This window comes from Puma concolor, chromosome A3, assembly GCF_028749965.1.
Source record: "Puma concolor isolate L17-30 chromosome A3, mPumCon1.1.hap2, whole genome shotgun sequence".
Taxonomy (NCBI): domain Eukaryota; kingdom Metazoa; phylum Chordata; class Mammalia; order Carnivora; family Felidae; genus Puma; species Puma concolor.
The window spans coordinates 36,370,605-36,398,282 of record NC_141669.1 but is presented as its reverse complement, the minus strand read 5'-3'; the positions used below and the strand labels follow the sequence as shown (position 1 = coordinate 36,398,282).

Sequence of the window (27,678 nt, the reverse complement as noted above, 5' to 3'; positions counted from 1 at the left end):
CAGTGAGATCCGACACAGGGGCGGAGATGGGATGCAGCCATGGAAGGAACCTGGTGCCCTGGGCGCTGGCAGGAGGGAACTATCGTGGCTGTCCAGGGGAGGGTGGGGACAGGCAGATCACCAAAGGTTACGGTGCTGGAGGAGGCTTCCTGGGTAAGCACTCCCTCATGTAATCTTAAAGCAAAGATAGAGGTTTGTTGGGCGCCTGGGTGGCGTAGTCGGTTAAGCGTCCAACTTCAGCCAGGTCACGATCTCGCGGTCTGTGAGTTCGAGCCCCGCGTCAGGCTCTGGGCTCGGAGCCTGGAGCCTGTTTCCATTTCTGTGTCTCCCTCTCTCTCTGCCCCTCGCCCGTTCATGCTCTGTCTCTCTCTGTCCCAAAAATAAATAAACGTTGAAAAATAAAATTAAAAAAAAAAATAGAGGTTTGTTGTTGTTGTTAAGTTTATTTATTGTTATTTTTGAGAGAAAGAGAGAGAGGGAGGGAGAGAGAGAAAATCCCAAGCAGGCTCCACACCGTCAGCCCGGAGCCTGATGTGGGGCTTGAACTCACAAACGGTGAGATCGTGACGTGAGCCAAAATCAAGAATCGGCCTCTCTTAACTGACTGAGCCACCCGGGCGCCCCAATGACAGAGTCTTGAAAGAATAAAACTCAGGGGGCGCCCGGGTGGCTCAGTCTGACCCTTGATGTCAGTGCAGTTCATGGCCTCACGGTTCACGAGATGGGAGTCCCGCGTTGGGCTCTGTGCTGTGATGATCCCGCATTGGGATTCTCTCTCTCCTCTCCGTCTGACCCTCCTCCCAAAAGAAATAAACATTTTAAAAGAATAAAACTCAGAAAAATCGAGGGCCACAGCAGGAAGACATAGTAAAGGGACTCTCAGGGAGGAGCTGTCCTGGCATGTCTGGGAAGCCAAGGGTCCCGAGGGTGGGGGGGAGACGAGGCAGGAAGTGACAAGGACTAATGGCAAATGGCTTCGAGAACCAGGCTGAAAAGGTGAGTCTTATTCCCAGGGCCTGGAGAGCCTCGGAAGTCTTTCAAATAAGGGCGACGAGGGCAAAGGAGTGAAATCGCCCCAGCGACAGATGGAGGAAAGACCCGGACAAGGCAAGAGAACGCCCTCATTCAATTCACGCCATACTCTTTCAGTCACAGAATGCCCCTTAGTGCAGGGTGTCACTGTAGCTCTAGAGGCAGAGTGAGAGCCAGGCGGAAGGTGCCAGCCCTCACAAAGCACACATTCCAGAAGGGAAGAACGGTGCTGATGATAAAGACGCTCTGCGACAGGTGGTGGTCCATGCTCTGGAGAAAACCCGGATGAGGCAAAGGGCACGCAAGGGAGGCCTAAGGCAGCGCCAGCATGCATGGAGAGAGCAGGAGACGGGGAGGGTGGACAAGGCGGGGGTGGGGGCAGGCAATAATGAAGGGGGAACACAGAGCTTCCGCCACAATAAGGACTTCAGCTTTTCTGGGACGGGAGATGGAAAGCATTGGATGATTTGAAGCAGGGGAGCACCGTGATGGGACTTAAATTTTATGAGTGCCTGCACGCCCACGTACTTGAGGCACTGTGCTAGGAGTTTTAGGAGATGAAGAGGTAAGGGGCCAAGTAAGGGGCCTAGTAAGGGGCCAAGCCGCAGACAGGGTCGTGGAAGACACACACAGTCTCCTTGGAGGAGATTAGCAGGAGTGTCTTCCTCTGTTTTATACAGTCTGTATTGTTTGGATTTCTTTCTTCCAGAAATAGCCTCCTCCTTCCCCTCCCACCCCGTCCCCCCACCGTCCTGCATCAGGCAGCATGGTGTCACGGACTGAACCCAAGCCTGTGCTCACAGGTACCTATATTTAGACACTCACGGTGCGCCTATATTTCTTTTCAGTAGCAGAAAATATTTCTAAAAATAAGAAAAGTACAGAGAGGTAGTCTGCATATTCTGAGGGTTCAGCAGATGTGGGAAGGGAAGTCAAGTTACGTATGTAGAACAAGGTGAGGAAAGACAGTGGACGTTCCAGCCAAAAAAGAACCACTGCAGGCAGGGGAGGAGCGGGTGGTACATGCGTGGGGCAGCAGGCAACTCAGTCCAGCTAGAGTGAAGAGGTCCCAGCTAGAGTGAAGCACGTTTGCAGGACTGGAGGGCACTGAATAGTCTTGGGGCGCTGACAGACGTTTTCCAGCAAGGGAGCGAAGTGATCTGAGACGTGCTTCCGGAGAATTAATCCCGCGGCAGCATCTAAAATGCACGTATCGGGCATCTGAGGGGGAGGTGACCACGACAGTTCCCAAAAGGGGTGACCAGGGCCTGTGCCACGACGTGGGAACAGAATGGCGTGCAACAAAGAGACAGCGTGTGGCCACATCAGAGACGACTGCGATAGTCCAAGTGCGGAGAATGAAACAGGGCAAGAGGCGTCCTGAGGGGCCCTGGGGAGGCCAGATGCGAGAGGGGGGAGAATCTGGACTAGGAGGACGTGGTACTGGGTGTTGGGACGTAAGGCACCACCGGCAAGCAAACAGCCAGGGGAGGCAAGGGGTGAAAGGGCGTGGGTTTCGTCCCACTGTGTTTGCGTTGGCACACAGATGTAGAAACGGCTGGCGAGCAGCGGGCCACAGGCAAAAGAAACTCAGAGGGGAAACCAGTATCGGCTACAGCACGGGGACCCCTACCTAGGAGTGTTCATGAGGGCTCTGAGAATGGACGGCTTAGGGGCGTGCAGACTGAGCCGTGGGTGAACTGGAAAGAATGAGGGTTCAGGCGAGCCGGCTGCTGCGGTCGGTAAGAAGCTAATTATCAAGTACCCTTAGCTAATCACTGAAGGGGCCTCTCTGCCCCTAACAGCAGCCTTTCGGAATTCCTTACCCTGCCCCTCTTGGCCTGACTGCTTAGCATATATCCTCCCAGATCTCTCTGTGAATGCGTACCATTCTTTCCTTTTTTTTCTTTGCAACAAAACCGTGATCCGGCTCTGTGGTAACTGGTTCTTTTGGCTTCATGAATGGTAAGCACTTCGCCTTGGTAATAGACATTTGTCGCTTTCACACTAGTTTCTAAAGGGCTGAGTGGATGTGCCGCGTTTCATCTAACACATATCTATTGTCGGGAAATCACGTTGTTATCAGTTTTTCCAGTATCAGGAACGGTTCAGCCATGGACCAATCTTGTAGCTAAACCTCTGAACACATCCTTCTCTCCTAACGATGAAGTCCCAGGAATAGAACTCCAGGGTGCAAGTGTAAGCACCTTTAAGGCTTTTCAAAGAACTGCCAAACAGCCTTCGAGAAAGACAGCTTACTCGTCCCTCCAGGAGGGTATCAGGGGTTCTGTTTCCTCTCCATCTTGCTAACGCTGTTTTATAGGCACACACATGGTATTTTATTGTTGTTTTGATATATATTTCTGAATTAGTGAAGTTACACATTGTTTCATTATCTGCCATTATTTATATTTTTCTTTTAAGAGATGCCTTCACCTATTTTCAGCCCTGTTGGGGGGGGCCTCTTTTTTTTTTCCCCCTTTTAATTTACAAGTGCTCTTGCTATGTTAAAACACAGCACTCGCACTGTCATACGTTGCCCTGTTTGTTCTTCATTTGGGGTCCGCTTGCATTTGTGCTAAGGGTGTTTGCTGTGCCGACGTCTGTCATTGTTGCTTTAACCAGATCAAATCTATTCAGGCTTTTGTCTTCATAGTTTCTGCCTTTGACCACAAAATCTTCAGGGTACTATAATGAGCACTCACCACGATGGTTACCATGATGCAGATGTTTTTCGTATCCTTCCAGAAAACCATTTGAGGAGTGACTTTTGCAAAATGTACAAGTCTCCCAAAGAATGCAGTCAGACAGAGTACTTCTGCTAACGAGGTAGCCTGCACAGAGAAAACAGAGACTAAACACAGCGCCCTGCCTCTTGGAGGTTCAGCTTTAGCTCTCTCACAACCCTCCCAGCCCCCCAAGGCACCTTGATGCCCCCTCTAAGAATTAGCACTGTCCCTTTTGACTGCGGCAAATTGCAGTCAAATTCTGTGCTAGTTGGAATGGTTTCTTCCTCTTAAGAGGAAACCTGCCCTTGAGTCACGAATCCCATGACCCAACAGGCAGGGAGGGCTTCCTGGGAGGGGCTGGATCAGCAGGCAGGGCACCCAGAAGGCATTTCCCCAGAAGACAGGAGGTCTGGGACGGCAGACACAGGCATCTTCTGTGCTCTCCAATTTCAAGTTCATATTTACAAAAGGCATCTAGAAGTTCAGTTTCTCTAACAGGAGAGTAACCTCCCAAAGACGTGTTTTGAGATGTGGGTCATTCCTTAGCCATCAGTGCCACTGCCGCCCTCCGCCCGTGTGTGGCTGGTTTAGAGGAAAGAAGGGAGGCCACTGAGACCCAGTGCCAAGTCCTGACCGTCTCCTCTGTAGGTTACAGGACACCAGCTCCAAAATCCCTACAGGCAGCTAGACTGGCAGCCTGTGATGGAAGCCCGGGCTTTCCTGTGATTCCCTGAGGCGGTAACTCCGCCCCAACAAGGACACTTGCCTTCATCAGGGGGTGAGGAGGGTGCCACAGTACGAAGAGATGGGGAGACTGGGCCCTGAAAGCAGCACTTGACACAGTCTTCCCCTCCCCACCCCAGCCTTCATGGGTCCTGGGCGTGGACATGGGCTACAGCCGCTTCCGAACCGTCTAGCCCTCAGCCTATTCATCCTCGAAGGACTCTAGAGACTCCCTGTCAAGGCCAGGCTTGCAACAGGGTCTGGGGCAATTCCAGGACACCTCTGCTCAAAATAACCCCCCCATGACACATTCGATTCTAGAGACCAGACGTCCAAACACCGGCTGAAGGAGCACCCTGAACTCAGCCAACCTGAAGCTGTACGTGACCAAAAACAAACAGAAGGGTGAGGACTCGGGAAGAGAGGCAAGGGGCTGAGCAGACAACCCCAGGGAAGTCTCATCGCGTCCAGAGTGGGCCGTGCTAGGGAGGGACTGACTGTCTGGGTCTCTGAATGCACAGCTCTGCTTCTCCCAACTCTGGGGTTTGTTTTGATAGTCACTGGGCTACAAGTTTTCTATGCAGAGACTTCACTAATTGTAGCCTCTTCATCATACAGAAGTGTGTTACACCATCACTTTGGTGGCCCCCGGTGAACCATGCTCCCAGTTTTCAGCCCCGTATGCAGCGTCCTCCCATGTTAACTCGGGGCTCCGGCATCTCAGGGGCTTTGGCCGAGAGGACATCAACGAGCTGACGGAAGTGGAGGCTTGTACACTCGGATGCTCCTGCTTGGCCCTGTTCCTCCCCCACTGGGAGAAACCTACACCACATGCAGCAGCTTCGTAACACAGCAGGGCACTTGGTCCACGGCTCCAGCCAGGCAAGCTCCCAGCGCGCGGCCAGCAGCCCCTGCCAGGCTCCAGAGATCCACGGAGCTTCCAGATATTGTTACCCCAGCTAACGACACAGGAGCAGGAAATCTTTCCGGCCTGGGCCCAGTTACCCACAGAATCAGGGGAGGTAATAAAGATAGGGGTCAGTGAACTTTATCTGTTGAAGGACCAGACCGTAGATATTCTGGGCCTTGCCAGGCACCCAGTCTCTGCGACAACTGCAGGGGCAGCATCAAGTCGGGAAATTAACATGAGTGGATCATCAATTTCATACTTGGACCGAGCCGGAGTAGCTGGTGAATTTGATGCGATTACTCAAAACCGTACGTGACCAGCTGCTAAGTGCCAATAAACAGTGATTTAGGACTATGAAAAAAAAGCTGGAAACGTGGCACGTACAAGTTGCGTATCACACTAAATTATGACATTGTCTACTCGCCCTTTCATGGATACGCTCTGAAAATATCATTTGTCTACCCAATTCATCCCTGCGGACACAGAAGACAAAAACCTCTACTCCATTTAAAATGCCTTATATGGGGCGCCTGGGTGGCGCAGTCGGTTAAGCGTCCGACTTCAGCCAGGTCACGATCTCGCGGTCCGTGAGTTCGAGCCCCGCGTCGGGCTCTGGGCTGATGGCTCGGAGCCTGGAGCCTGTTTCCGATTCTGTGTCTCCCTCTCTCTCTGCCCCTCCCCCATCATGCTCTGTCTCTCTCTGTCCCAAAAATAAATAAACGTTGAAAAAAAAAAAATTTAAAATGCCTTATAATTAACACGGAAGCATCAGCTCAGCGAGTAGGCAGAGTTCTTCCAAACAAACCCCAGCAATGAAAATAAAACCTCATCCAGGGCACCTGTGTGGCTCGGTCAGGCAAACATCCAACTCTTGATTTTGGCCCCGGTCATGATCCCACAGTTCACGAGTTTGAGTTTGAGCCCAGAGTCGGGCTCTGCACTGACAGTAAGGAGCCCGCTTGGGATTCTCTGTCTCCCTCTCTTGGCCCCTCCCCTGTGCACACACAGGTGCGGACAAGCGCCCTCTCTCTCTTTCTCTCTCTCTCTCTCAAAATAAACAAACATTTTAAAACAATAATAAAAGAAAACCACACTCGTATTTATTGAAATTTGGGGGAAAAAAAAAAAAAAGGAAGAAGGCATGGGGCCCAACTCATCAATGACAAAGTCTGGTTAGCCATTTTGTTTTTAATCCTTACCAAGAAAGGCAGGGGAAACAGTGCCGGTTCTTCAAACAGGGCGAGAGAGAGGTCGACACAAATAAAGAAGTAGATGGCTACTTGCATTGTCCAGTGGAGAAGTAGATGGCTACTTGCATTGTCCAGTGGTTATAAAAATAGTAAAGTCTGAAGATGAAAAGAATAAAGGTGTTTATATACAAGGAGCAGGAGTTAAACAAAACTCACACTTCCCACCAAAAGATTAACGGTGGGCAAAATACAAAATAGGGCTCTGGTCACATTTCCTTTAAATCTTAGGGAGCAAGGGACAGCACTGAATTGAGCACACATTAGAAAACACTAACAGAAAAAAAAAGGCAACAATAGTATCGCATCTCAAACCACAGTCTCTTAAGTGTCTCAAGCTATGATCAGTACCTCCTGCATAGTGGTTGTGACCGTAATAAAAAGAATACTTTCAGAGGACTTTGAACGGTGACTGATGCACAGTAAACCCTCAGTTAAAGTGACCTATTATGCTGTGGCATGGTAGCCTAACCAATTTAAATGTGCACCACCCCATCTCAATATGGTAGATTCAGAGAGATCTTGTGGTCACACAGTTCTCTTCCTAGGGGTGGGGGACAGTCTCCCCAACCTGCTCGAAGCTTCCAGGAATGAGGCGTGAGTCTGTTCGTTGCTTTGGAGGCACTGGCACGGAGCCCTGATGTTTTCTCCTTATTTTGAGCCAAATCTTTGGTCTTAGTTCAACATTCAGGGGGTGGGAGAGAAAAGGCATGATTCTTACGAAAAGAACAAATATATAGATTGCATCAGAAGGCACCAGAAAGAAAAAGAACAAATCTTTTCGCCTAAGTGGCTCTAAGAGGACAACCTTATCTACAAGGAAAGGATGATGTGATTCACTTCAGATGCCCTATCTCCTGCTCTATATGTTAGTCATGTACTCATTTATCTGTCCTTAATGTATTTATTGAGTGCTTCCCTATGTGTGAGACACCATGCTCTTATAACTTAAAAAAAATAAAAGCATTGGATGTTAGGATTTTATCCAAATCTCCATGCCTTATCCTAGAGACTTCTCAAAATGTTTGTGGAGACAATGTCTTCAGTTTGGGTTCAACTTCAAGACGTGGTAAGTACTAAAGGACAGGTTGCTCTAGGAGACAGTTTAATACTTTATTTACCTGATGGCCCGAGGAGACGTTTCAAATGGAACATTTCTGTTGTACTGGGCATCAGAGACATAGGCAGCTGCCAGGAGAAGGTTCTGGTCCTCCTTGGGAGAAAGTAAGGAGAGAACAACAATCAGAAGAGGAAAGGGCACTTCTCTTTTTCATGTATATGTACAAAAGGAAACCCTCCTCCCTCTCTCCCCACACCATCTCACTCTCGCCAGAGGTAATCAACCTTCAGAGTACTGTATGTGCTTTCCTGGGCATTGGGACCTGAGGTGGGGCTGAGACACAGGCACGCTTAACCTTCCTGAATTCAAACTGTGTGCCCTGTAATGTGTGCTCGCAGAGGAAGAAACGAGAAAGCACTGAGTAGTACGTATAAATGTACTTAAATGGTACGTTTATACCAACATATACAGGGCTATATACACACAAACAGATAAACACAAAATTATATTTAGGGTACTTGATGAGTGGTTAGAGTGTTTTTCAAGGGTAATAAATAAATAAATTATTGCCTTTTTTGATGACTTTTGAAGCTAACTCCTTCTCAAGGTATGACCCCCGCTCTACATATACACATAATTTAAAAATAATAAAATTATTTTCATATGGTCCAAAGCTTATTTTTCTCACTCCATATATTCTGGACATTTTTTTTTCATGACGATATATACACATCTACCCCGTCCTTTTCAACAAATGCCTCTTCCTTTAAGTAGTGTCTCCCTTTTCTTTCTATTTCAAACACAATTACATTGGATTTTTTTAAATATGTATTACACACAGACACACATGCATATCTTTGTGCCATATGAGTGTGCTTGTAGGACACAGTTGAACTTGTGGATGAAAGGTCTTTGCATTTTTTTATTTTGATAGATACCACCAAATTGTTTCCCCCAAAGTTACACCTTTGATATGCCTCTAAATAGTACATGAGCACCATGTTTCCTGCTTCTCGCCAACATTCTTATAATTTAAAATGATTGATAATATCCAACCAGCCAGAGGGGCATCTTGAGATTTGACTTTACATCTCCTCATGACCAGTACAGCTGAGCCCCATGGGCGATGACTCACATTTCTGATTCTGTATAAATGAGATAAAGAACACATACAAACAGACTAGCTATTTAGACCTTCCTTCGTCCTCTAGGAGGAAAAAAAACCCGATTATCCATTCGATTACCAGAGTTACCTCCTCAAAACACAGGACATCGTCCTGTATGGACTGGAATGGAGATCTACCATTGGTCAAGCAAGCCAATGTTGCAAATGCAGCTAGTATTCAGAGAGGTCAAAAGATTCCAAACTTTGGACAAAAGTATATATTTGTACACACTGTAGGACTGCATTTCCTAAATTTATTTCATATTGCAACACTTAAAAAAGTAAGTCATATTGCATTAAAAAACACAAACATTAGTTACTAAGATAGGTCTTTTAAGAGACATTTCACCAAAAAAGATATATATATATATATATATATATATATATATATATATATATATGTATGTATATGCATGGAAAATAAGCACATAAAAATATGCTCAACATTTTTAGTCATGAGGGAAATACATATTTAAGCCACAATGAACTACCACTACATATCCACTAAGACTAACAATGTCTAACACTGAAGACTGACTCTACCAAGAGCTGACATGGATGTAAAGCAATTAGAACTCTCACACAGTGTTGGTAGGAATAGAAAATGGTTCATTTACTTTGGCAAACAATTTGGTAGTTTTGGGGCCACTCCATTCCTAAGCACTTACCAAAGAGAAAGAAAGCATATGTCTACATAGAGACTTTACATCCAACCCAAGAATGTGGCTATGGGAGAACACCATTCCGAAGCTGTATGCAAATATTTGAAATAGTTGAAAACTAGAAACTTCAGAGGCGAAAACTAGAAACAACCAAAATGTCCACAGATACATGTATGGGTAAACAAACCATACATGTATGGTTTGATATATGTATGCCATGGAACACTACTCAGCAACAAAAAGGAATGAATTCCTGATAAACACAACATAATGGATGAATCTGAAAATAAGTTTTCTGTGAAAGAAGTTAACTCCTATCTCCCAAAGGAACACCTACTACACGAGTATATAAAACTCTAGAATATGCAAATGAATCTATAGTGGCAGAAACCAGATCAGTTGCCTGGGGACAGGGGAAGGAGGGGATGGAGAGAGGGGTGGGTTGCAAATAGGCATGAGGAAATCCGTAGGGGTGATAGATGCATTCATTACCTTGAATGTGGTATTACTATCCCAAGTGTTTTCCTTGTGATACCAAGGCTCACCAAGACTCATCAAACTACACTCTTCAAGTAAGTGTAGTTTAATGTATATCAATCATGGCTCACTAAAGCTGTTAAAAATTGCCCCAAAACAAAGATAAATGTTTTGATTAAAAATAGATGTGGAACAAAAGTCTCAAAGATGAATTAACCACTGTAAGAACCCATCACCTCCTGAGTCATGTGCATTCTCAGGGCTGGTGCAGCAAATTTTTAAAAGCAGGTTATTAAACACTAAAAAGTACCATACAAATGTGTTAAACACTTAACACACGTTTTTCTTTTACATATTAAAAACATTTTAGTAGACAATCTCTTAATGCCAATTATTTTTCCATTGAACATCATGAACACTGAGGAACACTAGAGTCCCCCCAGGATATGCTCAGAAATCTATTTTAGATATAAAATCTCTGTCCCCGAGATTTTAAGAAAGTTTCATTAAGCCTCATATCGATCATACTGGGACAGCAAAGAATTAAGATATTAAGGCCTTCCTTTAAAAAATATATTTAGGATCACTTCTCAGCCTTTTGGCTAAGATCAAGTGTAAAAAACATATTTAGGGTCACTTGGGCGGTTCAGTCAGTTAAGTGTCCAACTCTTAATTCCAGCCCAGGTCATGAGATCAAGCCCTGTGTTTATAGATACAGATATAGACATAGACACAGACATAGATATATTTAAAGCAAAATCTCTTAAAGCCAATTTAATTGTTCCCAATTTAAAAAGATGATGCTACGGGGGCACCTGGGTGGCTCAGTTAGTTAAACGTCCAACTTCAGCTCAGGTCATGATCTCATGATTCGTGGGTTCAAACCCCTGTGCTGACAGCTCAGAGCCTGGAACCTGCTTCAGATTCTGTATCTCCCTCTCTCTCTCTGCCCCTCTCCCGCTTGTGCTCTGTCTCTCTGTCTCTCTCTCTCTCTCCCTCTCTCTCAAAAATAAGTAAACATTAAAAAATATTTTGGGGGGCGCCTGGGTGGCTCAGTCGGTTAAGCATCTGACTTCCACTCAGGTCATGATCTCACAGTTCGTGAGTTCGAGCCCCATATCAGGCTCTGTGCTGACAGCTCAGAGCCTGGAACCTGCTTTGGAGTCTGTGTCTCCATCTCTCTGCTCCTCCCCCACTCGCACTTCTCTCTCTCTATCTCAAAAAAAAAAAAAACAATTACTGAAAAAAAAAAATGATACTACTAACATTCTTTCAGTCCCAGTGAAAGTTTGTCCGCACAAAAGGAGTTTGACAATTGTGGATTTGAGATGCATCATCCACATGGCCTCCAGGTAGAAAACAGAAAAAAAAAAAAATGCTCACCAGCAATCCCTCCTCACCCAGCTAGACCCTGGGGGTCACCTCCATCAGTCATCACCCAGGCTCCCCACACTGAATGAATGAAATAAGCACCATGGCACCTCTTTCAACTCCCCCCTTGCCATCTGAATTCATACCTGCTATGTTTAAATATGCTGACACTTTCACAACAGCAAATTTACCTTTATATTGTTTCAGAGTTTTCCCACCCTTAGCTATTGCATTTCCGACATGTCTCTTTTTAAAACCTCATCTGCTCTGTCTTCTGCTCCTACCTATCTTCCCTCTCTCCATCCTGTTTGCGTGCACCTCCTAAGGGTCCTTCCCATTTTTCCTTGGGAAGAAGTGCTCTTAACGGGCAACCTTACTATAATGAGCATTCTCACTGGTATTAAGGTCATTGGTATCTTTCCATAAAACAAATCATTTTCATCCAACCCAAGAATGGGCTTGTGTCAGACATGCTGTTTCAAAACTGCATACTTCAAGTTTATATGGGAACCACTGCCCATATCTACCATGAAAACAGCAAAGACCAAATAGCAATGCCCTCCCACGCCCCCACCCCCCCCACCCCCCCCACCCCCCCCCACCCCCCCCACCCCCCCCCCCCCCCCCCCCCGTGCAGCTAATAGATGGTTTTGCACCTCAAAGCAGCAGCCTCCACCTAGGGAAGGCACCAGTGGCTGCCAGGGGAGCAGTTCTAGAACTCCCACCGCTCAGACCACCACCTTCAGAGCTTTGCTTGTAAAGCTCTCCTTGCCCAGACCAACCACATCAGAATCTCAGGAAGGTGAGACCCAGGATGAATTTGGAAAGTTCCCTGGGGGTTCCAATATGCAGTCAAGATGGAAAATCACTGGTCTAAACGTGGCCATTTTACTACTGCTTCTTGTATGTTTTGCATCTTCATGGCGCTATGGCAATAACTGACTTCTCTTGACTTTCTTTTTCTCCTCTTCTCGAAGCTGTGACATTGCCTCTCCTGTCCCCGAGATTTAAAAATGCGTTTAAGATTTTTGTGTTTTCTCCTCTGGCCCTCTCAACCCTGTAAACTTGCATTCTGAGGAAAGGTGAATAACTTAGAATCACTTAGGGAATCACTTAGGGAAGAAAATGCACAGGGCGGGGTGGGAGGTGGGGGAGGGAATCATCATTTCCAGAGGCTCTCAGTAGAGAGCAGGGAAGTTCCTTCCCTAAGCCCCCAGTGTAGGAATAAACTGGAAGCTCCAGACACCTTTAAGTCAAACAAGAACCTTGACGAAGTTGTTGACAGAAGTGCTTTGAAAAAAGCCGATATGCCCTATTTATTTTTTTATTTTTTTTTTCAGCGTTTATTTATTTTTGGGACAGAGAGAGACAGAGCATGAACGGGGGAGGGGCAGAGAGAGAGGGAGACACAGAATCGGAAACAGGCTCCGGGCTCTGAGCCATCAGCCCAGAGCCTGACGCGGGGCTCGAACTCACGGACCGCGAGATCGTGACCTGGCTGAAGTCGGACGCTTAACCGACTGCGCCACCCAGGCGCCCCTACCCTATTTAGATATAGAAGACAATTAACCTAACTAACCACAACCTAAGGTAAAAAGAAGTTGCCATAAATTTTAAGGAAAATTCCCTCATCTCAGTTTTTCCCTCACTACAAGGACTGTCCTTTCTGTCTGTCTCTCTCTTGGCCTCCCTTCTTTCCCCCCACAGGTTACAAGCACACGGATGCCTGGAACAGAGGTGATCGGTGCTTTCCTATCCAACTCCCATTCAAAAGCTTCTAGTGACTTCTCTTTGCATAGAGTGCCCACAGAATCAAATGTAAAATCTCTGGCTTGGCATTTAGGGGCTCCACAATCTCCCTCCTCTGACTTCTCTTTACATAGATTGCCCACGGAATCTAATGTGACATCTCTGGCTTGGCATTTAGGGGCTCCACAATCTCCCTTGTCTCCAACTTTGTCACCCTCAATTCCCTACAGAAACCCTCTTCTCTGGCCACAACTCGTGGGTGTGCCATCCACGGCCCCACCACCAGCCCCACTTCCGCGCCTGATCTCTTGTTCACGTAAAAACCAAGAGTATCCTTTCTAGAACTTTCCTTCTTTGCGGGCCCATCTCAAATCTCACTTCCTCTACGAAGACTGGAAATACCAGAAGTTTCCATTTCCAAGTGGAAAGACTGCCAGCAGAAGTCCGGGCTGTGAAGTATGTTGTGGACATTTCATATAAAGAAACAGCTAGCTGCTAAGGGTAAGCTGGGGCATAGCAGCCACGGGAAGATGGGTGAGAGAATAGATGGCAATTAGCTGTTAGTATAAACACCTCACGTCCCTCTGTGCAGAAAGACCAACAACCTGCAGGCCAAGGGCAGTCTAAAGATGTGTTTTGTTTGGCCCAGAGAGTGCTTTATGGATGCTGGCTACTAATTCAATTTTTTTTTTTTTTTAACTGGAGCTTACACAAAAATTTGAACTTCTGGTTTCTCTTTGAAAGGTCATAACATCTGGCAATGCTGGGCTCTATTTCAATATGCTTTTGTGACCCACCCCGATACTCAGGTCACCTAAATAAACACTCATTATTTTTTCCAAGTTCGGTGGGTCAGCCAGGCAGCCCATCTGGTCCAGGTCAACTTAGCTGATCTGTATGGCCATCTGGAGGAGATGGCCTAGAACAGCCGCACTCACGTGTCTCGGGCATGTGCGCCAGGCAGCAGGCTGGCCACGGCTCTTCCACACATCGGTGGTCAAAGGATTCCCAGGAGCATCAGGAGGGCAAGAACCGATGCTCAAGTGTTTTTCATATCCCTGCTTGTGTCACATCTGCTAATGTCGCATTGGCCAAAGCAAGTCGCCTGGTCAATGGTCTCAAGGGCTGGAGAAATTGACTCCACCTCCTGATGTAAGGAGTTGCAAAGGCTCATTGCAAATGGGGCCGTCCGTGTCCAGGATGGGAAGAGTTTGTGGCCATTGTTGCAATCTATGATAGGCCGTGTAGCCACAACCAACCGCAAGTGGATAACCGTGGTCTTCCTGGGGCAAAAAACATGTCCTCCGTGTCACCACAAGCCCCACTCTCCTCCCCAACTGAGTCATTCCCACCTAGGCCACTATAGGCCACCTATATTCCTCTCTGGCCCCTGTGGACACTTCAGTTTAAGACTCCCTGATTTAACCAATAGTCTCCCAGGCCTTCCCGGTTACTCCCATTTTCCCCCTGCAAAAAAAAACTTCTCTGCAAATCACTATAAGGCAACACCGGAAGACCAGAGCCTGAAGACACGGTAATCTAAGACTTGAAGGAAAAGGTTTAAGAATAGGGAACATTCGAAGAGAAGCACATAAGATACTAAGAGGTGATCACAAAGGTCACAAAGTAACAGCATACAGGGCATGGGCTCTCAACCTTGGCTGCGCTTTCAATACTTGGGAGCTTTAAAGTGACTGTTACCCAGACCATACTCAGACCAATTACATCAGAATCTCGAGGGGTAGGGCCTGCCTGAACCCAGATACACTTCTAAAAACTCCCCAGGTAATTATAACCAACAGTAAGGCTGAGAATCACTAGCATTGGATTATTTCAATTTCACAGCTGGAACTGTTGGGAAAAGCACCAAAGGAGTGGGTTGCCATTTTAGAATCTGCCAAAATAAACACCAGGCAGAAAAAAGTTCTAAAAAACTGCTTGAAAGGAGAGGGTGGAAATGGCATTTCAGATGACTAGGCAGTTTTTTATTCAGTGACCCAAAACTAATCATGCCATCGGAGCTACCAAGTGTCTTAGGTCAGAGCCTTGGCTTAATGACTCCATCATCGCTGTTATCTCAGAAAATGAGGGGTTCTGCTGAGAATTACCAGCTGGTACCAGGCTCCTCACCTTTTCTGCCTGCTCCCCTGGGCTGTTTTCAGCCTTCCTTGCATTTCTTGAGGTCTCAAATTATTCGTGTCTTTACATTCTTCTCTTATTCAGACAAAGAAACATTAAATACACACAGGGAGGATATGGACAGTCTCCAGGCTACAGTTCTTGCTACAGAAAATTCTGGTGATCACAGGTCCATCATTGTGCAGAAGGAGAGGGGCAGGGCCTGTTCGGTCAACCAACAATCCTTCCCCTCCTCTCTCTCTCCTTGACCTGCCTTCCTCTACCTGTTCTCTTAAGGAGATGTGGCAGAATTCACCTGTTATACGTGGCCAGACCAGCAGGCCAAAGACACAGGCCAATGCACCAGGCGGGTCTTTTAAATCCTACGCCGCAGAGCCTGCCCCGTGGGCCCTCTTCAGCAGGCTACAGGAGCCCACTGAGGAGAGGCAGTGGCTTTAAGAACAGCCCAGAGCTGAAGAGGCCAGCTCAAGGAGGAGAAGGGACTAAAACACCCTTCACCTCCCACACACTTGCACAACCAGAAGGAAATGCAGCACGTATGAATGTTCCCCGAGAAGCCTGGCTGTCATTACCGTGGGCCAGGCACAGTGCCCTGAGCCTGACACGGCCTTCACACTCCTCTGAGGTGTGTGTGAATTATCATCCCACCTTACAGAGGGGGAAAACAGACGCTCGACCAGATCATGGGCCCCCCTCATCTTGTCATTCACAGTTAGCGTTTCCTGAATCAAGCGGGGGCTTCCTATCACTGGAGCTCTGCCTCCCTCTCTGCTCTGAGTGCTTGTCCAGAGAAAGGCAACAGTCCAGGAATGACTGCTTGGAAGCTCCACGTCTTCCAAAGAAGTGCAGAGCTGAGCACATCTGCTTCGTCCCGCGGGGATCAGAAGAGCCGGCGCTGCATCAGCACTCCCAGACCCACATCCTGCAGCCTTCTTGCCGGGCGTTTCCCTGCAATGGGACCCTCGGATGTTTTCCTGCCGCCATGGAGCACAGTGCGGCGAGCACGGGCCACCCAGACCCGGGGACGCGCGGGGACGCGCTTCATTGGCCCTGGACCCCCAAACGGAGCCTGGGCGCCGGTCCCAGCCCGGGCCCCGTCCCGGGAAGGCGTCTCCGGGAGGGCTAAGGCGGCGCGGGGTTGACAGCCCCCCTACCGACTGCAGCGTGCAGGGCTGCGGCCCGGGGCGCGGATCCCGAGAGCCGCGGCCGCCCGTGCGCTTTCCAGCGGAGCAGCGCCGGGTGCCAGGGCTCCCGCGGCCCAGAGGACGGAGTAAGCCCCGGGGCGGAGGGGCTCCTGGCCCGCCTTCCCACACGGGGCCCTCACTCCCAGCGGCCCGCGCCGGCTTTGCGCGAGGTCGCGCTCTACCCGGGAGCTCCGGGGGTGGCCGCGCGGGGAGGGAAACCTCGGGGCCGCAGACTCTGCCGTCGGCGCACGCTGCCAGCCCTCGGGGCGTCCTGCGAGCGCGGCGGCCGTCGCCCCCTTACCTCCTGCGTGGGCGGCTCCTCCGACGGCTGCGGGCGCAGGCGGCGCACGCCCGCGGCTCGTCCGGCCCCGGGCATCTCGGCGGCGGCGCGGCGGGCCGGGGTGCGGGAGCGTCGGGACCGCCGGGACCGCCGCGGCGGACTCTGTCCTCGGGCCCCCGGAGGCCCGCGCTGGGCGCGCTCCGCTCGGCTCTTCACGTGACCACGGAGGGGGACGGCCCGCGACGGCCCCGAGGGCGAAGGACCGGGGGTGGCGGGGGTGGCGGGCGCGGCGGGCTTCCAGGCTCCGGCCCCTTCCCCGCCCGGCCTCCCGGCCGCGCTCCGGAGCCAGGGGCGGGGACGCGGAGCCGGCGGGGGCGGGAGCGGGCAGCCGAGGGGGCGCCGGGGACGAGCTCCGGCTGGTGGCGGCGCGGGTTAGAGGCCACCCTGGCATAAGGCCCCAACCGTGTGCCGTGGGCGCACCAGCAAAATAGTTGTTCGGAGAAGTCAAGGAGTGAATATAGAGTCAGTGGCTGCCACTGGCGAGGGCCCAGTAAACGCGGATTCCCTCCCTCCCCGTCCTCGTGGAGACCCCGGGAAAACTGGGTGTGGACTCAGTGGGGCCTCCCAGGGCAGATACTTTCAGGGAGCGCGCACAGACCCTCCTCCCTTCCCCCAGGGTGCCCCCAGTTCCAGGTTGGCCAGCAACTCAGCTTTGCCAGAGCTGATGAACTTTCCAGAGAAAGAAAAAATGCAGATTTTCATGAAACGGTTTCTGATTTTTTTAAACGTTGTCATGAATTCATCATGATAGTACATGTAAAATACTTGAGGCCAATTCTTGGATGAGCCTTGGCCAGCAGGGCAGGTGGCCTTGGACCCAGTACCAACCGACTCCGCTGACACTTCTCAGAGAAGGAGAAGCCTGGCAGGGCTGGGACTGGCCCTGGTCACCCAGCAGGAAGCCTGGTATCCTCCCAGGTGGTTCATCAGGACCCTGTGCTATAGGTATTGATGGCTGCCAAGGTCCAGCTCCAGAACTGAAGCATGCAGAATCATGTCCCCCACCCCGGCCTTGGCAAAAGTTTCCACATCCTAATCCCTGGGACTGTTACTTTACTCCTCAGAAGAGATTCAGGTCACTAATCAGTTGGCCTTGAAATACAGAGATTATTCTGGATTATCTAGGTTGGCCCAATAAAATCACATGAGCCCTTAAAAGCATAAGAGAAAAGCAGAAGAGGAGGTGAGAGATTGGAAGGAAGCCCAGGAAGGGCTCTATGTGCCTGGCCAGGATTCTAATACCTTGAAGACAGAGGGGAACTTCAAGGAACTGAATTCTGCCAACACTCTGAATGAACCTAGAAGCAAATTCTTCCCCCACAACCTCCAGAAAGGAAGACAGCCAGGCCCACTCCTTTGTTTCAGCCATGTGAGACTCAGGGCATCGTCTCATGTCCATATATTATCTCATATGAGATACTAAAAGGATGTTGCTTTAAGCTCCTAAATTTGTGGCAATTTGTTACACCACAGTAGAAAATGAATACAGGACACCAGCCTGCATTTCAATGCGAGAGTCCAGTTCTGGCCGTGAGGCTGGCCTGCAGTGAGAACACCATGTGGCCCCTGTTCCTTCGTGGGCATGCCAGGCACTGGTTGCCACCACCCACCTGCTCTGATTGTCCCCACACAGTTCTAATATCCCATCCCCTGCAAGCTCTTCCTCCACTTCTCCCAGCCTGTGGGTCACTTCCTCTCTGTGGTCCCATGCTCTTCATGAAAACAACCACAAGCTGCCTCAGTTCTTCTATTCTTATATCCTATCCCACCCCACTAGGCCACAAGCACCTGGCCGAGGAGGGGGCAGAAAACTTTCATCGTTGAATCCCCACCTCCTGGGGATGGTAAGTAGGTGAAATGCCAAAGCAGAATTCACACCAGCTTGTCACCAACGACCCATGTCTACAGGATGTCTGAAATAGTTCTTAGAATGTTTATTGTGAGGATCACCATAAAACTCTGCATGCTCTTGAGAAAAGACAATTATTCTGTTTCTATCCTAAGTGATCACTGATGGCATGTAAAAGGGCATATCTTTTTTTGTATAATGTAAATGTATTCATTGTAAAGAGTTGAAACAACTAATCAAAGATAACCACCATTCGCCAGTTTTGGTGATCTTCCTTCTCTACATCTCGCTTTACCTGCATACACTTGAACATGCTTGTGTGCAGCTCTGTGCAAATGAAAAGTACTCCTACCCTGAAGACACTGCTGACCCCCGACCTACTATTCACACCCTGCCGACCCAGGAACCCAGACTCGGTCAGGCCGCCACCACATCTCCCACTAGAGGATGATCCTGTTTGGTTTAGGCCAATGTATACAGGGTGTTTTCCTAGCAACAGTTATCGGTCTCAGGGAAATATGTGACTCAAGTGAGCTCAGCCTGGCTAAAAAGAAGCTATGGCCCCCAAGGAGAGGCTTCTTTCTCTCTCTTCCCTCCCCTTGTCCTATGAATGTAATATAAAAAACATGCATTCCCAGCAGCCACTGGCAAGCACCTTACAGTCACCCTCTGGTAAGGATGAGGCCACAGGTGGCACGGTAGACAGGTGCAAGCAGCCGGGTCTCTGATGGCCTCATGGAAAGACTAGATTTTGGCACCTTCCTCCCCAGAACCACCTGACCTTTGAACTTAGAATTATGTGAGCTATATTATACAGCCCAGGAGACAGAATGAACTTGGTCTGTATGGCTGATAGGAAAAAAAATCTACAAGATGTTAGATGAGGGTGGGGGGAGTACCTTCCATAAATTTTGGTATCTTTTGTATAAATTTTTAAAGGTTGCATATACCTATATTTTCTGATAAATGAATAAAATATTTCCCTAGAAGGATCCATAAGTAAACTGTCATCAGGGCTGAACTTTTGAGCACACAGCAGGGAGTAGAAACTTGAATGGAGAGAGGCCTTTTCCTCTTACATTTTCCTACAAGGTTTCATTTTTAACTATATTTCTATTTTACTTTTATGACAACATACAGTAAAATCAACGGGGATGTACAGATATAGTTTAAATAGCAATTTTGTCTATTTAATGAAAAAAAAACATTTTCTGTAATGGAAAAAAATTAAAATTCTGGTAGTTGCACCTGCGAAAGGCTGTTCCTGGCAGCATCTCTCCTGGTGGAGAGAATGCAGCCCTGCAGGGTAAGAATGAATCAGATTTAGAAAGCACAGCCTTTAGACACCAGTTCCCTAAAAGCGCACCCCATAACAGTCCTTTAAAGGTACTGTAAACCTTTCCTGGGGCTGTCATAACAAAATACCACGGACCAGGGGGCTTAAGCAATAGAAATTTGCTTTCTCATAGTTCTGGCATCTAGAAGTCCAAGATCAAGGTGTTGGAGGGTGGGTTTCATCTGAGGTCTCTCTTTGGCTTGTAGATGGCTGTCTTCTGCCTGTGTCCTCACAATGTTTCCTCTGTGCATGTCAGCATCCAAATTTCTATTTCATACAAGGACAGCAGTCTTGACTTTGACATATGAATCTGGTTGGGGGGGGGGGGTGCACAATTAAGCCAATAACAGGCACTGATTACCATCCCCACTTTAGAGCCAAAGAAACAGGCTCAGAGAGGAGAATCAACGTGCCCCAGGCCACACAGCTTCAAAGTGGTGGCACTGAGGTCACAGACCCAGAACTACTGGCCCAGAGGCTCGGAATTACCACTCTGCTCTGTATAGGAGTAGCTATTAGGTAGTTTCCATTGAGAAAGTAAAGTAAGTCCATATTTAACCAAAGGATCTGCCTAATTCTGTTTGCCAGTTATCTCCTAGAATCCCATGAGATTTGGCACAATGTTTTAAACACTGCAGTGCAGTGATCAGAATATAAGGGTCATAGTTGACAGTAGAGGGTGAATCTTCTCAACTCATTGACGTGCCAGTGCGCCTGCAAGGCCCGCACTGTCTTTGACCCCTCTCTTTCTCCTTCCTCTCATTCCCTCTGTCCCAGCCTCACTGCCCTCCTTTCTGATTCTCAAACATTCCACAAGGGCTTAGCTCCAAACCATTCCCTGAACCTGGGTTACTCACTCCCCAGCACCCACCTGCCCAACTCCCCATCCATCCCTTCTAGTGTTTGTTCAGATCCCACTTTCTCAGGGAAATGGGCCCTGACCATCTTACTTAATTCTTCAATCCACTCCTGCCCTCCTGCTGCCCTCCTTTCCTGATCTTTTACTTCCCTGCATTGCCCTTATCACCTCTGCCATGCCATATTATTTTTAATCTCTTATGTTTCTTATTTAGTGTCTGTTTATGCTTGATAGAGTTTAATCTCCATAAGGGTGGAAATCTTTATTTTGTCCACAAATATTTCCCAAGCTGCTGCAATAGTGTCTAGAAAATAGAAGGTTTTCAATAGGTATTAGTTGAGTGAGAATTTTTAGAAGCGGTGGGAATGGTTTCAATCAATCCCTTGCAATTAACCACAGAAAAAAGGGTGTATGAGGCTGTTCTGTGCCTCAGGTTCCAAAAGGACACTATTTTCTCAAGGCTCCCTCCTCCCCTCCTTTAGGAAGCCCAGAGCCCCATTTTGTATCTTGCCTGTGCCCTGATGGGGAGATGATCACTTGTTTATTCTCCCTCATATAGAAGGGCCGTTGCCAGAGCTCCAGTCTAACCTAGCTATGTATCCTTGGAACCATGAGAGATTCTAAAAATAAAGTCTGCAGCCTAAAATGCTGGTTTGTTAAAAATCGAGAAGTTTATAAATGGAGGCCCAGTACTAGAAGAGAAAAAAACTATAGGGACAGAAATCTAATCAGTGTTTCCCAGGAACACTGGAAGGAAGGGATTTCGCTGCAAAGGGATCATAAACTTTCGGGGTGTTGGAAATATTTTATATCTTGATTGTGCTGGCTCATACATCGGTCACATCTTGTTGAATTATAAAAAGGGTAAATTTTACTGTGTGTCAAGTATGCTTCACTAAATTTGACCTACAAAGATACTATGGAGGTGGGGCATCGTGTAAGAACAAGATATAACAGGATTGGCCATGAGTTGAGGAGGATGAGTGATGAGTACACCTACCTGTTTCTGTATATACTTGAAATTTTCCATATTGAAAATTTTAAAATAAAACGCATCTAACAAATACATGTAAGCAACAGAAAGCAATAAAACTGTACTGAAAAAAATTAAAGAGGATTGATTTTCAATAAGGGTATCAAGACCAGTAGGTGGGGGAAAGACCGCTCACTTTAACAAACGGTGCTGGAACAAGTGAATATCTGCATGTAAAAGAATGAAAGTGGGCCTGGCTGGCTCAGTCGGTTAAGCATCTCACTCTTGATTTCAGCTCGGGTCATCATCCCAGGGTCGTGGGATTGAGCCCCGTGTTGGGCTCCGTGCTGAGTGTAGAGCCTGCTTGAGGTTCTCTGTCTCTCCCTCTGCCCTTCTCCCCTGCTTGCATATGTGCTGGTTCTCTCTCTCTCTCTCTCTCTCTCTCTCTCTCTCTCTCTCTCTCTATCTCTAAAATAAATAAAACAAAATAAAAAATAAAATAAAATAATGAAAGTGGACACTTAATTCACTCCACATATAAATATTAACTCAAAATGAATCCAAGACTTACATTAAAAAGCTAAAACTATAAAATTCTTAGAAGAAAGACACAGGGGCAAATCTTTATGACCTTGGATTTGGCAATGGGTCCTTTAATATGGCACCAAAAGCACAAACAACCAAAGAAAAAATAGATAAATAAAAAATAGATAGGTAAGACTTCATCAAAATGCAAAACTTTTGTGCATGAAAGAGCATTCACTGAGTGAAAAGGCAACCCACAGAATGGAAGCAAATACTGTATCTGAAATCACATACAGGTATCCTCTGCTTTTTGAATGTTATCAGGCCACTTAGCTTTTTTTTTTTTTTTTAACATTTATTCCTTTTTTGAGAGACAGAGTGTGAGATGGGGAGACGCAGAGGGGGAGGGAGACGGAGACACAGAATTTGAAGCAGGCTCTGAGCGGTCAGCACAGAGCCCGACACGGGGCTCGAACCCACGAACTGTGAGATCACCACCTGAGCTGAAATCAGCGGCTTAACCGTCTGAGCCATCCAGGCCCCCCCAGGCCAGTTAGGCTTTTTGAAAGACCTACATTAGTACCTGTTTTCACTAACCAAAGAGGATTTTCATTTTTATGAAAAAGATGAAAAGCAAAATTAGCATTCAGCATTGGTTTTGCAATGAGCTGTTGTAGAGGCAGTACGTAGCCCAAGCAGCGAGGGTGTCCCTCCCAAACTCCTTCCCTAGGAACTGCACTCAGCATCTCAGCATCCGGCCACCATAGTTATGAACTCTTTCTTTGAACATAAGTGCTTTATCTCAACTTACTTTGTACATCCATTAGCAAGATGTGTCCTAAAGTATCTGAAAAGCCTGAGAGATTATTTTTGGGCCCAAGAACACTCAAAACTTTTTCCATATAAGTTGACTTTTAAACAACATGGGTATGAACTGTGTGGGCCCACTTATACACAGATTTTGGGGGGGATAAATACAGCATGGTACTGTAAATGTATTTTCTCTTATGACTTTTCTTAATAATATTTGTTTCTAGCTCACTTTATTATAAGAATATAGCATATAATACATATAACGTGCAAAATATCTGTTTATGTTATCGCTAAGACTTCCAGTCAACAATAGGCTCTTAGTACTTATGTTTTCAGGGAGTCAAAAGTTATACATGGATTTTTTGACTACATGGGGGGTTGACGCTCCTCACTCCCATGCTGCTCAAGGGTCAACTATAAACTAATAGGAACCGCTTCTTCACTTTATGCCATTTCAGATTTCATAGGAATATTCTGGTTTGGGGTAGTGGGAAAAATCTGTATCTGATAAGGGTCTAGTATTCAAAACATACAGAGAACTCTTACAACTCATCAATTAAAAAAACAAACAAACAGGAACCCCATTTTTTCAAATGCTTTGAGAAAGGACTTTTTTTCCAAAGAAGGTAAAGAAATGGACACAACAGTTGAAAATATTCAACATTATTCATCATTAGGAAAATGCAAATCAAAATCACTATGATATACCACTTCACATTCAGGAGGATATCCATAACAAAACAAAAAAGTAGAACAAAGTTGGAGGACTCGCATTTCCTGATTTTTAAAATTACTACAAAGCTACATTAATCAGCGTGGTACTGGCATAAGGACAGACAGATAGATCAAAGGAATAGAATACAAAGTCTGAAAACAGAGTCTTGCATATAGGATCAATTGATTTTCAACAAGGGTCAAGACCATTCAACGAGAGATGACAGTCTTCTCAACAAATGGATATCCACATGCAAAAGAATGAAGTTGGATCCTTACCTCATACCATATATAAAAATTAATGTGGGGCACCTGGGTAGCTCAGTCGGTTAAACATCTGACTTTGGCTCAGGTCATGACCTAAAGGGTTGTGAGTTCAAGCCCCGTGTCAGGCTCTGTGCTGACAGCTCTGTGTCTCCCTCTCTCTCTGCTCCTCCCCTGCTCATACTCTGTCTCTCTTTCTCTCAAAAATAAACATTACAAAAAATTTTAAAAATAAATAAATAAAAATTAGCACAAAATGGATCAAAAACCTAAATGTAAGAGATAAAACTATAAAATTTTTAGAGAAGAACATAGGGGAACATCTTTATGACACTGGATTTGCAATGATTTCGTGGATATGACACCAAAAGCTCAGGCAACAACAAAAATAGGTAAATTGGACAAAATGTAAAACTTTTGTGCCTCAAAGGATATTATTAAGATTATAAAAAGACAACCCCCAGGATAGGAGAAGATATATGCAAAGTGTATATCTGATAAGGGATTAATATCCAAAATATATAAAGAGCTATTAAATTCAACAACAAAAAAACAACCCAATACAAAATGGGCAAAAAAAACCTTGAACAGACTTCTCTTCAAAGAAGATACACAAATGGCCAATAAGCACATGCAAGTATGTTCAACATCATTAATAGGGAAATGCAAATTAAAACCACAATGAGATACTACCTCATACCCATTAGGATGGCTATTAGAAAAAAGAAAGGAAGGAAGGAAGGAAGGAAGGAAGGAAGGAAGGAAGGAAGGAAGGAAGAAAGAAAGAAAGAAAGAAAGAAAGAAAGAAAGAAAGAAAGAAAGAAGAAGAAGGAAGGAAGAAGGAAGGAAGGAAGGAAGGAAGGAAGGAAGGAAGGAAGGAAGGAAGGAAAAGAAAGAAAGGAAAGAAGGAAGGAAGGAGGGAGGGAAAGAAAGAAAGAAAGAAAGAAAGAAAGAAAGAAAGAAAGAAAGAAAGAAAGAAAGAAAAAAAGAAAGAAAGAAAGAAAGAAAGAAAGAGAAAGAAAGGTAGAAAGGTAGAAAATAACAAGTGTTGGGAAGGATGTGGAGAAATTAGAATCATGGTGTATTGCTAGTGGGAATGTAAAATGGGGCAACCTCTGTGGAAAACATGGTGGGGGTTTCCTCAAAAAGCTAAACATAGAATGACCATATGATCCAGCAATTCCACTTCTAGGTATATGTCCAAAAGATCTGAAAGCAGGACTCTTAACATATACCTGGACACCAATGTTCACAACAGTAGTATTCATAATAGCCAAAAGGTAGAATGAACAAACCAAATGTGGTATTTACATATATTATAGAATATTATTTAATTGTAAAAAGGAATTAAATTCTGAAACATGCCACAATATGGATCAACTGTAAAAACGTCATGTTAAATGAAATAAGCCAGAGACAAAAGGATAAATACTGTATGATTCCACTTATATGAGGTACCTAGAATAGGTACATTCATAGAGATAGAAAGTGTAATAGACGCTACTAGTTGTTGGAGTAAGGGAGAAGGGAGAGTGATTCAATGGGGACAGAGTTTCTATTTGGGATGATGAAAAAGATCTGGAAATGGATAGAATGGCTACACAACATTGCGAATGTACTCACTGCCACTTAAAAATGGTCAAAATGGTAAATTGAATGTTATGTACATTTTACCACAATAAAAAATTTCAAGAATATTACCTACATTACAGTTCAGTCTTTGTGCTGTAAAATTCTATGCGCCTTGACAAATGCTTAAATTTCTTGCATCCATCATTACCGTATCATATGGAACAACTTCATCACCCCCAAAAATCCACTGTACTTTATCACCCCCCAGAATCCACTGTGCTTCACCTACTCAACACTTCTCCCACCCCCAAACTTATGGTAACCACTGATCTCTTACCGTCTCTATAGTTTTCCCTTTCCCAGAATGCTATGTAGCTAGAATCATGCAGCATGTGGCCTTTCAGAGCAGCGTCTTGCACTTAGCAATACGCATTTAAGGTCAATCCATGTCTTTTCATGGCTTGACAGCTCATTTCTTTTTATTGTTAAATGATATTCCATTGTATGGGTGGAGCACAGCTTGTATATCCTTTCACTTATTAAATGACATATCAGTTGCTTCCAAGTTTTGGCAGTAATGAATGAGACCGCTGTAAACATTCATGGGCAGTTTCACGTGGACATAGTTTCAGATCAGTTGGGTTTCTCTTTCATTTTTTTACTCTTAAGTTAACATATAAAATTAACTTTAAAAAGTCTGTAATTTTATAAGTTTTAACACACATACAGGTTTGAGTAACCACCACTACCACTGGGATACAGAAAGTTCCATGACCCTAAAAAACTCCCTTGTGCTACCTCTTTGTGTAAAGGTCAAGCCCTTCTCCTTCCTGAACCCTCAGCAACCACTGATATGTTCTCCTATAGTTTTGCCTTTTCCAGACTGTCATATACATAAAATCATATAGCTTTGAGTCAGGTTTCTTTCACATAGCCCAATGCTTTAGAGATGCATCCCTGTTGCTGCGTGCATCAAGAGTAATTCCTTTTTACTGTTGGGTGTTGTTGGATCGTACGGATGCCCCATAGTTTATTCATCCATTCACCCATGAGAGGACATGTGGGTCTTTTCCAATTTTGGGCTACTATGAATAAAGGTGCTAAAAACATTAATGCACAGATTTGGGGTAAATATAAATTTTCATTTCTCTAGGGCAAATATCTAGGAATGGAATTGCTGGTCACCTGGTCAGTGACTTCACAAAAGATTAATAAACTGTTCTCAGAGTCACTGTACCATTTTACATTCCCACTGGCAATGATGTGTAAGTTTCCCATTCTCAGAGTCCCCGCCAACATGCTTGGTGTTGTCATTTGAAAAATGTCTTAGCTGTTCTAACAGGTGTGCAGTGTTATCTCATCGTGGTTTTACTTTGCATGTCCCTAATGACATTGCACATTATTTCATGCACCTGTCTCCTGTACATCCTCTCTGGTAAAGTGCCTGTTAAAATCCTTCCCAATCTTTTATGTCTGTTGGTTTTCTAGTGTTGAGTTTTGAGAGTTCTTTATGTATTCTGCATATCGTTTTCATTGGATATGTGATTTTTAAATATTTTCCCCAGTCTTTGGCTTGTGTTTTTATTGTCTTAACAGTATCTTTGGCAGAGCAGAGTTGTGTAATTTTGATCAAGTTCCATTAATAATTGTGCTTTTGGTATCATAATAAGAATTCTTGGCCTAACCCAAGTTCATAAAGATTCTCTGTTTTCTTCCAAAAGTTGATAGTCTTATGGTTTATATTTAGACCTATGATACATCTTGAATTAATTTTATATACAGTGTGAGTTGAGGTTCAAGGTTCTTATTCTACTTATGGATGTCCAGTTATCCAGCACCATTTGTTGAAGACTATCCTATACCTATTGAACTGCCCTCCAAACCTGGTCAAAAATCAATTCACCGTATTTATGTGGGTTTATTTCTGGAATTTATTCTGTTCTATGTTGGCATCTTCTAAAAGTTGAAGCAGAGAAAGATCTTAT

General features: G+C 45.9%; 1 protein-coding gene across 5 annotated transcripts in view; it reads right to left on the bottom strand.

The window, feature by feature from the left end:
- LOC112864150 (two pore channel protein 2-like) overlaps positions 1–27,678 on the bottom strand; it is a 63,244-nt gene that overhangs the window by 27,860 nt on the left and 7,706 nt on the right. For 2 of the 5 annotated variants that reach the window (XM_086700531.1, XM_086700530.1), the window contains exons 4-7: positions 7,763–7,854; positions 6,723–6,740; positions 6,594–6,690; positions 3,738–3,866 (exon numbers count right to left, since the gene is read on the bottom strand). In XM_086700531.1, coding sequence (XP_086556657.1) covers positions 3,738–3,866; positions 6,594–6,680 — 216 coding nt within the window. In that variant the 5' untranslated portion in view covers positions 6,681–6,690; positions 6,723–6,740; positions 7,763–7,854. Of the gene's footprint in view, positions 1–3,737; positions 3,867–6,593; positions 6,691–6,722; positions 6,741–7,762; positions 7,855–15,255; positions 15,952–16,749; positions 17,071–27,678 lie in introns of those variants that run through there. The other 3 variants (XM_086700533.1, XM_086700529.1, XM_086700532.1) reach the window with 3 other exon arrangements.